Source organism: Chroicocephalus ridibundus, chromosome 17, assembly GCF_963924245.1.
Source record: "Chroicocephalus ridibundus chromosome 17, bChrRid1.1, whole genome shotgun sequence".
Taxonomy (NCBI): domain Eukaryota; kingdom Metazoa; phylum Chordata; class Aves; order Charadriiformes; family Laridae; genus Chroicocephalus; species Chroicocephalus ridibundus.
In genome coordinates this window covers 7,837,170-7,853,738 of record NC_086300.1, presented here as the reverse complement: position 1 = coordinate 7,853,738, position 16,569 = coordinate 7,837,170, and the positions used below count along the sequence as shown (strand labels likewise).

The 16,569-nt window shown below is 53.8% G+C and overlaps 1 protein-coding gene and 2 gene segments (V, D, J or C); 1 reads left to right on the top strand and 2 right to left on the bottom strand.

Annotated features, from left to right (window-relative positions):
• Positions 1-3,013: 3,013 nt before the first annotated feature.
• LOC134524701 (T cell receptor alpha variable 26-2-like) lies at positions 3,014-5,158 on the bottom strand. The segment is given in 3 exon segments: positions 3,014-3,037; positions 4,348-4,631; positions 5,077-5,158. Coding segments are annotated over 3 exon segments (360 nt in total).
• A 5,652-nt stretch (positions 5,159-10,810) lies between these two features.
• On the top strand, positions 10,811-11,755 carry LOC134524664 (olfactory receptor 6F1-like). Its single transcript, XM_063354864.1, is given in 1 exon segment — positions 10,811-11,755. A coding segment is annotated over 1 exon segment (945 nt).
• A 1,386-nt stretch (positions 11,756-13,141) lies between these two features.
• Positions 13,142-14,043, bottom strand: LOC134524700 (T cell receptor alpha variable 38-2/delta variable 8-like). The segment is given in 2 exon segments: positions 13,142-13,488; positions 13,998-14,043. Coding segments are annotated over 2 exon segments (393 nt in total).
• Positions 14,044-16,569: the final 2,526 nt, after the last annotated feature.

The window sequence follows — 16,569 nt, the reverse complement described above, 5'->3', positions numbered from 1 at the left end:
TGGTGACAAGTCTCAGGGGTGAACGTGTGTGTGTGTGTGCCTGCACAGGGGTTCCCGTGTAACTGGATGTATATGCACATGTATTTTTATGTGTGCTGGCATGTCATAGCACCGTAGAATATCCCGAGTTGGAAGGGACTCATAAGGATCATCGCGTCCAACTCCCTGCTGCTTGCAGGACTACCTAAAACTAAACCATATGACTAAGAGCATCATCCATACGTTCCTTCAACTCTGACAGGCTTGGTGCTGTGACTACTTCCCTGGGGAGCTTGTTCCAGTGACCGATCTCCCTTTCAGTGAAGAACCTTTTCCTAATGTTCAATCTGAGCTTCTCTGATGCAGCTTCATACCATTTCTATGTGTCCTGTCACTGGTCACCAGAAAGAGGAGATCAGCACCTGCCCTTCCACTGCCCCTCCTTGAGGAAATTGTGGACTGCAATGAGGTCACCCCTCAGCCTTCTCTTCTCCAAGCTGAACCTACCAAGTGACCTCAGCCACTCCTCCTAAGTCTTGCCCTCGAGACCTTTCACCATCTTGATCACCGTTCTCTTGGACACACTCCAATAGTTTGCTGTCCTTCTTAAGTTGAGGCGCCCATAACCGCACACAGGACTCGAGGTGGGGCCACACTAGTGCAGTGTAGAGTGGGACAATCATCTCCCAAAAACAGCTAGCTACGCTGGGCTTGATGCACCCCAGCACACTGTTGGCCCTTTTGGCTGCCAGGGCACACTGGTGACTCATATTCAACTTGCCATCGACCCAAACCCTCTGACCTCTTTCCACGGGGCTGCTCTCCAGCCTCTCATCCCCCGGTTCGTATGTGTAACCAGGATTACCTCATCCCAGGCGAGGAATCTGTCACTTGATCTTGTTGCTTTTCATATGGCTGGTGATTGCCCAGTGCTCTGGTTTACCCAGATCTCTCTACAAGGCCTCTCTACCCTCAAGGAAGTCCACAGCTCCTCCTGGTTTAGTATCGTTGGCAAACTTACTCAAGGTACATTTGATTCCTGCCTCCAGATCATTTATGAAACCATTAAAGAGGACTGGCCCTGAAATTGAGCCCTGGGGAACCCTGGAACATGGACTAAACATTGCTAGAGACCAGAGAGTGGAATAATTGTGGGGAATTGCTGCTGATGTCATTGTTGTGGAGGGACGGGGCGTGGAGTGTGTGTAAATTGCCCACCTTAGTGGGTGTTGTGATGGTGTTATTTCGATTTTGGTGTGAGGAATTCTTTTTTGTTGATGTAAGAGAAGTTTGTGAACATTGTAGATTGTGTGATGAATGCATCTATTAAGGACAATTCTCAAATATGCGATTCACAGAGGCGAGGGGTGGACTGTATCTGGTTTATTGGACAAGGGTTTGGTATCAGGGAGGCTGCAGGGGTGGCTTCTGTGAGAAGATGACAGAAGTTGCATCTGTCCCATGTTGAACAGAACCAGCTCCAGCCGGCTCCAAGACAGGTCCGCCACTGACTAAATCGGAGCCATCCAGCGATAGTGGTAGGACCTCTATGCTAACATATTTAAGAAGGGAAAAAACAGTTGCGCAAGAGCAGCTGGAAGAGAGGAGTGAGAATAGGTGAGAGAAACAGCCCTGCAGACACCAATGTCAGTGAAGAAGGAGTGGGAAGAGGTGCTCCAGGCGCAGAGCAGAGATTCCCCTGTAGTTCATGGTGAAGACCATGGGGACGCAGGCTGTCCCCCTGCAGCCCATGGAGGTTAGAGGTGGAGCAGATATCCACTTGCAGCCCATGGAGGACCCCACACCACAGCAGGTAGATGTGCCCTGAAGGAAGCTGTGACTCCATGGAGACCCCACGCTGGACCAGGCTGCTGGCAGGACCTGTGGCCCCGTGGAGAGGACCCCACACTGCAGCAGGTTTTCTGGCGGAACCTGTGGCCCTGCGGGGGACCCACACTGCAACAATCTGTGCCTGAAGGACTGCAGACCATGGAAAGGGCCCATGCTGGAGCAGTTCATGAAGAACTGCAATCCATGGGAAGGGCCTGTGTTGGAGCGGTTCACAAAGTCTCCCATGGGAAGGACTCCACATTGGAGCAGAGGAAGAGCACGAGAAGGAAGGAGTGGCAGAGAAGAAGCGTTATGAACGGACTGCACCCCCCGTTCCCCTTCCCCCTGAGATGCTTGGGAGGAGGAAGTAGAGAAGTCAGGAGTGAAGTTGAGCTTGTGAAGAAGAGAGGGGTGGGGGGAAGGTGCTGTTAGATTTGTTATTTTCTGTTATCCTACTCGGATTTGATTGTCAATACATTAAATTGATTTCCCCAAGTCAAGCCTGTATTGCCCGTGACAGTAATGGCTGAGTGATCTCCTTGTCCTTCTCTCAACACATGAGCTTGTTTTCTCTTGTTTCGTCTTCTTTTCTCCCCCTGTCCTCCTGAGGAGTGGGGGTGACAGAGCAGCTTGGTGGGCACCTGGCAGCCAGCCAAGGTCAACCCAACCCAAACAGGCCATGATCCTGCTGGCCCAGCATCTCGGTAGAACTGGTCAACAACCTTCTTGGTGCAGAAAGGGCACTGCAGCAGCAGAGCCACCTGGGCAAAGATGACCATAAAGCCGACTGTGCGTGCTCCCAGTGCTGGCAGGAAGCAGACTTTCTTTGTCGTGACAGCATTTTTCACCGAGCAGCTTGCATATGGTGACAGAATGATCAAAGGACGTGGCTGAGAGGATCAGGAACTCAGTCATACCTAGGAAGAAGTGGGAAAAGGAAAGCAGGAAACACAAATGATGGAATGCCTCCAGCATCTGGGGACAACGGTGGTGGCACAGCAGATCTCCAAGAAGGAAAACCAGCCAAGGAAGAGCTACCTCAGGATCCTGCGGTGACAACCATGAGGCTATTCCCACTATGATTAGGAGATGCACGGAGAAGACAAAGACAAGCAGAAGCATGTGCCCCCTGGGGAGGTCCCCCTGTTTGACTATATTGGTGTTTCCTTTGGGGCAACGTACTGCCCTGTTTGAAACAGCTTTGTCATGTCCAGAAGGAATCAGCTACCTAGGCAAGAAGGAGGATCCAAAGGTGTTCTGGGGTGAATTCTTTGTCTCCATTGGTGTCAGAGGAATAAAATCAAGCACTGCTGCAAAGCAAGGGAACCACTACAGCCCAGGTGAAGGTCTGGCCCTGACAGGGCTGAGGAGCAGGTGGTAGGCCACAGTAAAGAGAACTTGAAGGAGCTCTTACAAACATTTATGGTTCGCTGGGGTGGATGACTGCCATTGCAACTTATTCTACGTCTGTGAGGCATTTCTGAGACAAAGCTGTCAGGCCTTTACGGACAGGCCAGAGGACGCCACGTTACCCAGAACACTGGGAGCACTTTATGGGGAAGCAAGAGAATCTTGTAGGAAACACCACACTCCCCTCCCTGCCTTGCACTGAGCATCTCAGTCTCCATGTGTCTGCTGACCAAGGGGCTGTCCGCTGCCTTCAGGAGCACAGATCCACAGGAGCCATTGATGAGAAATGGGGCTGAGCCCAGGCACTGACTCCAAGGAGGACCCGGTGATGCCGGTGCTGGGGCCATGGTGGATGCTGATGCCACGCCCAGTGCTGGTGCTGATGCCAGTTCCGGTCAGGTGGGGGAAGCCCCATGGCGCAGGGGACGGGGACAGGGAGCAAGACAGATCCTTCACTCTGTGCCTTGGAAGCCTCTGCCCATGGGTTTGACCACCTCTGTCAGCTGCTTCAGTCACACAGAGTCCCCCGGGGCCTGGCTGGAGCCTACAGCCTCTTACCAGAGGCCTCCTGCCAGCTCTCATTCCCTTCAGCCCTCCAGCCCCTGAGGGCAACTCAGTAAATCCCTTTCTGACTCATCCCTCAAGGAGAAACCTGGCATGCCTTGAGGCTGCGCTCAGTGTGTCCAGGCCAAGCGGTTTACCCTGTCTCCTGGGCCCCAGCTGCCAAGGTGCTGAATCCTGTCAAACAAGCTCCTGGTCTCACCACTGAGCCCCTGTGGGGAGCGTTTGAAGGTGCCTCTGACCTCGACATGCCCTTCTCCTGCCGCTGGGGAGCTTCAACTTCTGACCCCACGCAATGACTTTGTAACACTAGCAGGAACATTTGGGCAGGTGTCTGAAATTCTGTAGCTGGCGGACTCAGTTTTCCATTGTATATCTGAGCTTTTACAGGGAACGAACTGTGAAACCCCTTCCGGTTGTCCGGAGGGGCCCCGGCGGGCGGAGCGCAGCGCCCCCTGGCGGGCCCGCCCAGGGCTGTTCCTCCGCCCACAACACACACGCCCGGCCCCGCCCGCGACGGTTCCTGCCCGGCTGCAGCCCCGGCTCCTCTCCCCGTGGGAGACCCACGGCACAGTAATACACCGCCGCGTCGCCGCGCCGGGGCCGGGCGAGCCACAGGGCGCTGGAGCGGCGGTCTGCCGACACCCACAGCCGCCCCGGCGGGTCCCGCAGCTCTTTGGAGTCTTTTAGGCTGCTCACGAGGTATGCAGGGCCTCGGCCCAGGAGCTGACGGTACCAGTGGATGAAGTAGGTGATCTTTATGTTGGGGTGGGAGCAGTTGATGCTGATGCCGGCGCCCTCGGTGGTCTCTGCCAACGGCTCTTGCTGCACCTGGGTTCTGCCTGCAGCCACTGCCAAGAAGAAAAGAAGAATCACTTTGCTTCAGCAGGAAATGTCATGCACCAGGAGAGGGGAGAAGACAGGTCACTGATGATGGGGATATGTTCAGAGAACAAAGTATGGAGAGAAAATTTCTCTGAGAGTGCTTGGTTGGAGACAAGAATGTAGGAGGGATGTTTGGAAGAACAGAATAAAGACGAGGAGAAAGGAATAAGGAAAAGATATGGACTGGGAGGAATGGATGGATGGATGGATGGATGGATGGATGGATGGATGGATGGATGGAGTAACAGAGTGAGACAGGTCATCTGGGAGGGAATGTCCTCATTGAGGGCAGAAGGGATGTCTGTAGAAAGGAGAACAGAGGGGGAATAAGGTTCGAGAAGGAGCAGGAGAGCCCCGGCTCCAGCGCTGGTAACACACAGCCCACTGCCTGCCGCCACCAGCCCCACACACCCAGCAGCAGCACGGCCAGCCCCGACAGCCCTGCGCGCCGGTACCGCTGCATCCCGCCGCTCCGCCGCCCGTGCCTCGCTGCCCGCCGCCAGCCTCGGCTTTCTGCTCCTGCCGCGCCCCCTTCTCTCCGCCACCTCCTCTACTCTCCTCTCCGCCTCCGCCAGTTCCGCCCCGGGGCTCAGCCCTGCGCCCTGAGCAGGAAGGCGGCACCGGGGCAGAGACCGGCCGGAGCAGAGCTGCCCGCAGCTACACCGGCTGTGAGGGAGGGCAGGCACCGGCTGTCCCCGGCACGGGCACCTCGGCCACGGGGATGCTGGTGGCCTGGAAGGAGCCAAGGGGAGGGCAAATGGCACAGCAGCAGGGCATGGCAGGAAGGTTTGGAGGTCAAGTGCTTGCTATTTTAACAGTACTCTTATTTTCTCGAATAGGTCTCGGACATTCTTGGACAAAACTTGGACATTTAAAAGCAGATGTGGAAGGGAAGGGCACGGGGTTCTGCTGGATGCCCTCAGGTAGCAATAGAAAAGGAACAGTCAGCTATCGTGGCTACACTAGAGCCTCAGCTCAGAAACAGCAGCTCCACGGAGAGGGGAACCTGCCCTGGCTGAGCTCTCCCAGCAGAGCTCCCTGGCTCTGATCTCACTAAGGTCTCTCGAAGGCAAGGGGGAAAGCCCTTGGCTGTACTGTCTCCAAGCTTGATGTGAGCACAGGGCGACCGATATTCAGGAGGGGAGATGGCCTTAGAAAATTTCCCCACTGGGCACAGCCCTTGTCAGAAAGAGGGTCTATACTGGACAGCCCTGTGGGACAGTAGCTGGCTTTGGGGGATGTGGTCTTGAATCCAATGTCCCTTCCCTCCCAGGGACAGTTGCTGGGCTCAGACTGAGATTCCAATGTGGGACATGATGGACCTTATTGGCTGAAGTCCAAAGTGGTCATTAGTTCTTTGGCTTTCCTGTGCAAGCCGCAGGGTCTGTCCTTCCACTCACAGCACAGCAATGTCAGGCTTCATGTTCCTTTCATTCAGGACCTGTTTGATCCAAGGTCTCAGCCCCTGCCTGTCCCCGCACCAGGTTGATAAGCTACATAAATACGTTTGGCATTGACATGGACATGAGAGAGAGCCATGTCCCACCCCAGACACCACCAACACTGCATTGGAAAGAAGTGCACTCAGGGGCAGCCAGCACAAGGTGGGCAGGATTGCTCAGCCTTTCTCCTTGCCCAGAATGCAATCCGCATCCTTTGAACTCTCTAGCATTGGGGAGAGCAGCTGTGCCCTGGCCTGGAGAGGCCGTGCTGAGGAACTCTAAATAGTATCACACTGAATTCAACTAAGGATCCAAAATGGAGTGAAACCATCCTCGTTGTGGCCTGAAATAGGCAGCAGCAGAGTGTGAGCTCTGCAGGGGCAGGAGAAGGAGGTGTCAGGAGGCAGGGGCTACATTTCAGTGCCTCTTCCCTGGATACACCTCCAGCAGGCTGGTGCCATCACCGCTCAGCTGCACTCGGGCTCCTTTTGCCCCGGGGAACATGCTGCTCTGTGGTGCTCATGGATAGAGCAGCGGACAGTATCCCTGCCATAACCAGCACATGCCCTCTTGATGAGTGACACACAACGACACATACACACAGGCTCAGGCACGCTGGCATGGAATCATGCAAAAATTTGTGTTCCCACGTGCATTCACAAAAACCTGGCTGCTTACAAGTACACAAAAGACAAGAACACACATAGGAACACCATGAACCATGGATTCTTCTGAGGACCCCTGGGAACCGGGCAGTATTAGGCAGGGTGGGGTGAAAACCTGGCAGTGCAACACATACATCCGGGGAAGCAACAGTAAGTGACCATTGGGGTGAGATGAGGCGAGATGAGCAGAGTGACCCAGGCTATTGTCGTCTGCTCTGAACCTGTCCAGCACTTGATCTGAGTCTTCTGCCCACACTGCTGCATTCCTGCCCTGGAAATCCTGGGGCCTTTCATCCCACTGATGACAGGAAGCCTTCACTGGGGAATGGGGAATGGGGAATGGGCATGGAACAACTCTGGAAATGAAAAGGCAGCAGTGCAGGAAACCAAAGCACAGCCCATATCATTAGCTGCAATGGTTTGCACTCAAGATGAGCTTGTGCAAAAATTGTTACCTCTGCAAAGGATGCCTCTGGTGCTGCGGCAATGAAGGGCAGGTATAAAAGCCAGCCCAAGTCCCTGCTCTCTACTCCACTTCTCTGGCCGCCTTCTCCTTGGGGACTAGGTGAGTCTGCAGCTCCTTCTCCTCCTCTTCCAAAGTGAGATCTCTCCTCGATGGACCTCTCAGCTGATATTGTCTCTCTCCATCCTTGGGTTTGCGTCTTCTTGTCATGCTAGGGGAAAGCAGGGAGAAGGCCTGCTTAGAGACAAGCTGAGTGGTGGCTGACAGGGCTTTTGGTTTATGCTCTAGGAGACACCTTCCATGGGCCAGGCTACTCTTTGTAGGGTGATGAAGACTGTGTGTCTCCTGGCCAAGATTCCAGCTCCCCAATCAGTAGTGGCCTTGGCTCCTTTCTGACGGGGTAACAAGGCTGCTCCTCACCCACCCTTGTGCTCTGTTTCCTCCTTGATCCTCTGCAGGTGCACCTCCAGGCCCTTGAGACATGTCCTGCTACAACCAGTGCCAGCCCTGCCGGCCCTGTGGCCCCACCCCACTGGCCAACAGCTGCAATGAGCCCTGCATCAGGCAGTGCCAGAACTCCAGTGTCGTCATTGAGCCTCCTCCTGTGGTGGTCACCCTGCCCGGCCCCATCCTCAGCTCCTTCCCACAGAACACCGTTGTGGGATCCTCCACCTCCGCTGCTGTTGGCAGCATCCTCAGCTGTGATGGAGTGCCCATCACCTCTGGGTGCTGTGACCTCTCTGGCATTTCCAGCCGCTACTGTGGCAGAAGGTCCCTCCTCTGATAAAGATGCTGGGAAAGCCCCAGGGAGACATCTCGAGCAATGCAGAACATGATGCTGGGCAAGGGATCGAGATTTAGGATGTGTTTTTGGTGTAGCTGAAGAGCTTTGCTTTTCTCTCCCTTTTCTTTGACTGCTTCAGTTCCCCTTGGCAGTAAGGTGCTACTAATGCCAGCCTGGTAGGGACCTGCTGTCTCCTCTCCCTCTATGGGGCAGGCAGACAGACAGCATGCAAGAACTTCTGCACGGCCAAGGACAACAGAGCCTCTGCTGCTGCCCGTGGGGCTCCATGAACTGGCGGCCCCCACCTGGAGTGACTTTGTCTCCCTCTTTGGACTCATTAAACTTCTGCTGCATTCAAGCCTGGCCTCCATGTGGTCCTTCCCTCTGTGGACACTCCCCAAGCTACCAAAGGAGAAAGGTGTTGCTCTGGGGTGGAAGGGGGTTAGAGCACAAGGAGACACGTCTCCATTCTCAGAGGAGTGGGAGGTTGGGACAGCCTGTAGTGGCTCCTGTTTTGGGCACCAACCCTTGAAGCTGAGGAAGACATCCTGGTCTGCTCTCCTGCCAGTGACCATCAGGCCTTGCCTTGCTGTTATCTCTGCCCACAGATGTCCAGAAAGGCAGGAGTCCCTGAGGTGTCAGCAGCCCCATGAGCTCTTGAGGAAGGGCCTTCCTCTTGCTATGGCCAGAGCTGCTCTGGGCTGTCAGGGGGTCAGTGTGGGGCTACAGAAGATGATTTGTTCTGCAGAATGGCGGGAGTGGTTAAGCAGGAAACAGCCCTTGGGATGGCCCATAGCTGCCACTCCACCTTCCTCTCCCCTCCATCGCCCAATCCAGGGGCCATGGCCAGTAGGCATCAGGAGGAGTAGCAGGGAATTGTCATCCATGTTGCCGAATGCGTTGAGGCTGGAAACCGGAGCTAAGCCTGTGGGAGCTGAGGGTAGTCATCACAGAAACGGGGACAGTGAAACGGTATATTTCTGAGGGAGATCATATTGCTCTGATACAGAGCATGCAGGGCTGATTCCTTCCTTACCTGTAGGGTCTGAAGGACTGGCCTAGATTCCTCTAGAGGGGCTGAGAGCTGGTGTCAGGAGTCCTGGTTCTCAGTGGGGTGTGTGCATGATCGTGGTTGTGTACATGTTCCTCTCGCTGTACTCATGTGTGCACTTGTAGTAAAATTGATATTAACTTGAAAAGTGAAATATAGCATGTATCTGAAGCAACCAAGGGAACCTGCCGCTGCTGCTAGAAGTCATCTATACAGCGCCAACCATGTTTCATTAATTATAGAGAAATAGTAACTTGACATGATTAATCTAAGATTAGAGGAGAAGTAGTTAAAAGGTAATTTTGGTAGGGGGAGACCGTGACCACCGACCCATTGATACCACCTATTTAAAAGAGAAGCACAGACGAAGAGGACAGAGTCTGCATACCAATACATAAAGGAAGCAAAGAAACCTTGACCAATCATTAAAGAGAATAACAATGAATATGTATCAATTATTAGCATATGTAATAATCAGTGTATGAAAAGGGAAATTTTTGAAACTAAGGTGTGCTCCCTTGGAACGAGCACTCCGTTTCTGCGCAGTAATGGAATAAACTTGGAAATATCTCTGCTATGTGTGTTATTGGCTTGCACACCGGGTAAAGAACCCAGATTTGGGACAACACATTCACACATACATGTGTGTGCCTGTGGTAATACACATGCAAATGTGAGCGTGCACCAATGTCCTCTGTGGGTATGTGTTCTGGCAATTGTATCCATGTGTATGTGTTTTCGCAGACTGTCATGGGGGGAGTGATTAACTTCACTCGTAAGAGAGAAATAGTGAAATATTTATTTATATAAAACAGTAATTTAACAAAGTTAGTAGTGAATGCAACAGTGTTTTACGAGCTTCAGTAGAAGGGTACACTTGTTTATTTACTGCATAGAGGACAGGGTCAGACAAGCTGTCAGGGAAACCCTCCCGTTGAGTCACGAGGTTCAGTAAGGACCCCCTTGCTTTCTAAACTCCTTCTCAGAGAGGAGTCTGGGCGTGGCTGGATGCAGCCCTAGTCCCAGACTTGCTCAACGGTTTATGTCTAAAGGATTATATATGTGCAATCAATCCTTTATATCACTTAGCTAAGATTTCAAAGTTTAGCATGCTATTAGTCACTTACCAAGAATCTGTTGTGGCAAGGAACCTCTCGGCCTCGAGGAGAAGAACCTTAAGTGGGTGTCCCCACTCGAGGGGAGATCCTGGCACGCAGTCCACTATTTATAGAGTAAGAGAGTTGTCCTATAGTCATATTCGCATGGGAACAAAATAGCTAGGTCCCCACTCCAGACAGTGTTTTGACTGTGTTGCCAGCCATCCCTCAAAGTCCAGCTGCAACTCATCACAACTCCCACTGATGGTTATGGCTTGAGCAGCAGCCGAGGTGGGGAAAGGGGGAGAGCACACCGCCATACACATACACACATGGAGGAGGGCATAAATGTGTGTGACTGGTCTGTATATTCGTAATTGTGCATGTGCATGCCTGTGAGTCTGCATACCTCTGTGTGCGCATGGGTGTGCATGTGTGTGCACCCATGAAGGTAGGTCAAAGGTCTTGACGAAATCAAGGTACACCCCAGGCAGTGCCCCTCCCCTTCCCACAGTGCGTCTCATGTCCACATAGAAAGCAATGAGGTTGATGAGGCATCATTTGCTCTAGTTTCACTCCTAGTGGCATCTGAAGGACCAGCACAGGCATGCAGAATCTCACAGAAACTTTCCTGTCTTTGCAAATGAACCTCAACTCTGGGGAGCACACTGCAAATGGGACAACTGTGGAAGAATTCATTTTTCTTGGCTTGCCAGGCACATGGCATTTCTGGGTCTCCCTTGTGGTGGTATTTGCACTGACGTGCTCCCTGAGAGTAACATGCAATGCATCCATCATGGCTCTCATGTGGATGAACAGCAACGTCTGTACCCCAATGTACTTTCTCCTCCATAAACTCCCCTTTCTGGAGATCTGGCACACTACTCGTGTTGTTCCCAAAGCCATAGGAGTCATGCTGGTGAGTAGCCAGACCATCTCCTTCAGTGTGTGCATCCTCCAGTTGTTCTTTCTTCTCTCCCTAGGCTCCACTCAGTGTTTTCTCCTGTCTGTCATGGCCTATGACCACTACTTAGCCACACGCTACCCCTTGAGATACAGCTCCCTCATCAGCAGTGTCCTCTCTGCTCGGCTGGTGCTCAGCTCCTGGCTGGGAGGCTTTCTGTCCGTCTCGCTGCCGGCCTTTCTGACATCCAGGCTGACGTTCTGTGGGCCACATGTCATCAATCATTTCCTCTGTGATATAGATTCCTGCCTCGCCCTCTCCTGCAGTGACATGTGGCCCATGGAGCTAGCAACAATCCTTGCCTCCTAAACTGTTCTGGTGGCGCCCTGTGTGGTTACCCAGCTCTCCTACGTGTACATCACCTCTTCCATGCTCAGAATCATGTCAGCTCATGGTCAGAAAAAGGCATTTTCCACTTCCTCCGCCCACCTCAGTGTTATCACAGTCTGGTATGGCTCCACCATGTTCCTGTGCGTCAAGCCATTGGCCCAGAACTCACTGGATCTGAACAAACTCATGAACACCTTTCACACAGCTGTAACTCCTTTGTTGAGCCCCTTCATTTACACACTCAGGAACAAAGATGTGAAGCAAGCTCTGTGGTGGGCCTTCCAGAACAAGTGAAGTGGCTTTTCAAAGGGCCTCAGTGGGACCAAAGAGGTTCATCCCCTCCCTCCCATGGTTTCCACCCTGCAGAAGGTCCTCACCAATGTGTAACTGCACCTGGGCATCACAGGTAGTGAGAAGCCACCAGTTCCCCACTGAGCCCATTTCATCCACCTCACAGCCACCTTAGGCTGGGCTGCACCTCAATTCTAATGCTCCCACCTCCCTCTGTTCCCTCCTGGGTAAACTCAGAATGCCTCCCAGTGCTCTAAAGACCACCACTTGGAAAGGCTCACAAACCCCTTCCAGAAGCAGCTCTCCAACAGAACACTGGAAGAGTAGTCCTCCCACAGGTTTGAATTCCAGCTTGCCAAGGGCTTCATTTTGTCAGGGATTCACCTGTGCCCCCTAAATGATTTTTAGCAGCTGGCTCACTGCTTTAGGAAAGGGGCATGTATTTCTATGTTTAGTTTGACATTTTCTGGAAGGATTTATGTCCCACTCTTGGGGCTGTTTCAGAGAGTCATGCTCTGGTTCAACAGAAAATTTGGCAAGTTCTGGTATCTCAAAAGCCATTACTTCTAACAGAAGGCAGTCAACAAAATTCACACTCCTCTTCCTTCCCCCTATCCAGTATCTGGAGGTACTTTGTTCTCTCTAATTAAAAATATGCAAATCACTATGCTTCATGCTAGACGTCTCAGGACATTTCCACATCTGAAACTCCACATCAGTTTTTAACAATCCATCATTCCACCCATTTTGGGCTTTGTTGTGGAAACACTTCAATGAGATTGGCAAAGTCCCCAAACTGCAGAACTGTGAAAGGCTGGCTGGGCAGCAACTCTCTCCTCACACTCATTGGGAGGACGTCAGCACTTCCAAAGGGCACTTGCTTTTCCCCCTTCCAATTTTCATTTGAGGCATCATGTTCTCAAAGCTCTTCTTTCTGCACATGGACACTGAAGGGCGTCCATGTGACCACTAAAGAAGGAGGAGGCATCAAGATGGCAGACACACCATTAAGATCAGTGTGGGACGGATTTCACCTGAGTGTAGAGCTCTCCATTGAGATGATTGAATCCATACTGAACATCTAGGTTACTTGCCCTGCGGACTCACTCCAGTATACCAGCTATTTTAAACAGAGGGCATTTACAAGCCTGGTTTGGCTTCTTTATGGTTTAGCCTCCAATGGGCCTGCCCCAAGTCAGGTTTCTTTGGTTCTATTCACCAACAAAGACCCTGGATCTAGACACAGCTGTAAAAGTCACATTGGCATGTGCTTCACAGCAGCACAGGCTGGGGAGGCAGAGGCCCACCCTCACCACAGCCCCAGGTGCCACTGCTGGGCAGGCTGAGCTCAGAGCTCCATGCAAGCAGTGGCAGGGAGGGAACTGCTCCTCAGAGCACTCCCACGTTTCTGTGCACTGCTGCCAGCTGTGGGCACCAGTGTGGGCTCAGTGCACAGAAATAGGCAGCGCTGTCCTGGAGCTCGGTGTCTCGCACATGCAGAAGCACCTGGGAGTCCTTTGCAGACAGTGTGGAGGAGAACCTCCCTGATGCCTTGCGAGCTCTGTACTTGCTTACTCGTAGCAGCATCTGAAGGGACTGGGTCTGGCTCTGCTGGTACCAGGAGGCGTAGGGATTGGAATCGCTGGTGGAGAAATTGCAAGGCCGCGTTGCCTTGTGTCCCGCCTGGATGGTCATTTCTGCTGGGAACTGGAGAACAGAGTCCTTTTGGGCATGACCTGTAAAGCCAGAGCTTTCAGCTTTGCTTGTCAATGGACCTGTCCATCTACCACTTCATCAGTTTGCTCACTGTCCCCACTGTCCCTCTCACTTTTCCTAGCTTCAGAAATGACTAGCTGTTTGCCCTTGTTTGTTCTGCAGCTTCTTGTTTATGACCATCCCTACAGAGATTGGTAGCATTGTATCCAATACATACAGCAGAGAAGCCGCTCTATGCCACGTTGGTCCATTCCCCAGCACCTTTCCCTCTTTTCAGGCTTAATATGTATTAGCAGCACATTCAGGAATGCTGAGCAGCTGCAAAGTTCAGGTGAGGTCTTATTCCTCCTTTGATGCCCATTACTCCTGACATCTCCCAGATTATTTGCTGTACCCATATGCAGCCCCTGATCTCCCTACGGATACACTCCCGGGTGTCCTCGGCAGTCAGCACTCACATCTCCTCCCTTCCACCACCAGATGCACAAACTCTTGCCTCAATCTCCCCAGCCTGAAAGTCACATCTCACCAAAGTCAGCCAGTCCCACCAGGGCTGACAGGAAAATCAGGATCATGTCACGCTCTGTCTTCACCGGGGTGCCCAGGGACCTGCAAGCATGAGGGACCTGAGGCTTGCACCTTCACCTCTTCTTCTACCTCTGCCCGATCAAAGAGGCCTCCAAACCACAGCCCAGAGGGTGGAGCAAAACTCTCTCCCTGCTGCTCCAGCCAGGCCTCTTTGGGCCTGTCCCCCGACCTCTACCACAAGGCAGCCCTCTAGAGACATAAAAGAATCATGGTTTAAGTAGTGGCCATCTAAAGAACAAAGATCCCTTGAGAACTTCTCCTGACACCCACCACCTAGCCAGCTGCACAGGCCTGCACCCAGCTCTGCAGGAGAGGGAGAAAGCACCCCTGCACCCACCCATGTCCACCCTGTCCTTGGGACTGTCTGGATGGAGAGAGGACCAGGCACACTCTGAAGTGCCTTGGACCCAGGTGTCACACACTCTTTCCCTTCTCCTCTGCCCATAGAGGAGGAACCTGAAGAGAAACATCTCTGTGAAGAGCATCTGCTCCAGAAACCAGCTGCACAGGGACAGACACACTGCCTCACTCTGGCATGGCAACACAGCTCTCTGTTGTGCAGGCAGTCCTTCTGTGTCCCTTCACTTACCCACATTACACACAGCCTCCACATGCTTCTCCCACCCTGAGCCCCAGAACCTCAATACCCAGGCAAGCAAAAGGCCTACTTGATTTTCATGTCTTCTGGTGTCTGCTGCCTGGAGCAGGGCTCCTCTGCCTCTTCTCACCCAGGGCCTTTCTCATACAGTTGGCAGGGACTGCAGGAAGCACGTTATTGGCACACCAGCCCCCATTCACAACCACGCTCCCACAAGGCCTTTACTGTCCTGTTGTTCAGTCGAGGCCATTTCAGAAGGACAGTGGGCTCCCCTCTTCTCTCCAATGACTGCAAAACTGCCAGGAGTTCCCTTGGAATACAATTATGGCTGCCACTACAGGCGCCAGCTGAGGCAGGGAAGAGACCTGAGCCTTTCCTCTCTGCCCCTGAAGCCTCTGAACACGGACTGTCCCAGCTCTCTCAGCTCCTACAGCCACACAGGCCTCACCGGGGACTAGCTGGGCCCAGGACCCCATGCCCAGAAGCCCCCTTTCAGCTCTCCCCACAGACCTTCAGCCCCATGGGGTAACTTAGCACATCTCTTTTGGGGCTCCCTCCTGAGTCTGGCCTTGAGTCTCAGATGTGTCTTTCAGCTAGTGCCCAGCTCAGGCTTCTCTCCTGTCTCCTGGACTTCCCTTCAACACCAAAGGCTCTCAATCTGAGGTTAAGGGGAATCTGGTGCCCCAAGCTCTATGTTCCGATCACCAGGCACTGCAGGAGACACTTGAAGGTGTCTGTGACAATGAGTATCTCTTTCTCAAGTTGGTGCCGGAGTAGAACTGCCAGCTCCACAGGATGCCTTTGCAACACTAGAAGCAGTGTGAAGCTGGAGGGTACAGGTTGTAATTGTGTAGCTGAGCGGATTGACAAAGTTCCCAGCAAGAAACCACTTGTGGTTGTGGTTTCAGAGCAAGGGCTTGAGAGGGCACTGTAGCAGTTGAGTCTTTCTCTTCTAAGAGTGCCTGGCAACGTTGAGTGGGGTGGAAAGAGATCCCCAGCACCTGCCCATGGAGCAGCAGCAGTGGGTGGTCCGTGCGGCAGCAGTGAGGGCTGGGCGGCTGCCCGTGGGCAGGAGGATCTCTGCCGCCCGCAGCCCTGTGCGGTGCAGGAAGGCGCGGCTCCTGACCGGGAGCCAGCGGGGCCGGCGGCTGCCATCTCTCCTTGCCGGGCCCCGCCGGACACCGCAAGCGCTCCGGGCGCCATTCCTGCCCCGGCGGCGGCGGCAGTGTGGCGGGGGATTTCTCTGTGCGTCCCTCTTGGCGTGCGGGGTTGCCGCTGCCGGGGCCGGACCCGGACCCAGTCGGGCGGGGGAAGCGGCCCGGGGCTCGGGGCCAGCTGGAGCCGGTTGGGGCGAGGCGGCATCGCCCCCTGGCGGGCCCGCCCGGGGCTGTCCCCCCGACCCCGACACACACGCCCGGCCCCGCCTGCGCCGGTTCCTGCCCGGCCGCAGCCCCGGCTTCTCTCCCCGTGTCTCCCAGGGCGCAGTAATACGCGAGCGCGGCCCCCGCGCCGGGGCCGGGCGAGCCACAGGGCGCTGGAGCGGCGGTCTGCCGACACCCACAGCCGCCCCGGCGGGTCCCGCAGCTCTTTCGAATCTTCAAGTGTGCGCATGAGCAATGCAGGGCCTCGTCCTGGCAGCTGAGTGTACCAGTGTTTGAAGTCGTAAGAGTTTATATTGGGGTGCGAGCAATTTATGTTGATGCCAGTGCCCTCGGGGGTCTCTACCGTCTGCTGCTGCTGTACCTGGGCTCCTCCTGCAGCTGCTGCTGAGAAAGGAGAAGGAAAGGACGACAGCTGTTAAAGGTGGTCCAGCTGTGATGGCTCTTCTAGCAGAGGAATTGTCAGGAACAGTGGCAGGGACACAGGACAGGAAGAGATGGCAGTATGGGCCTATCAACACAAATGGAGAGTGACC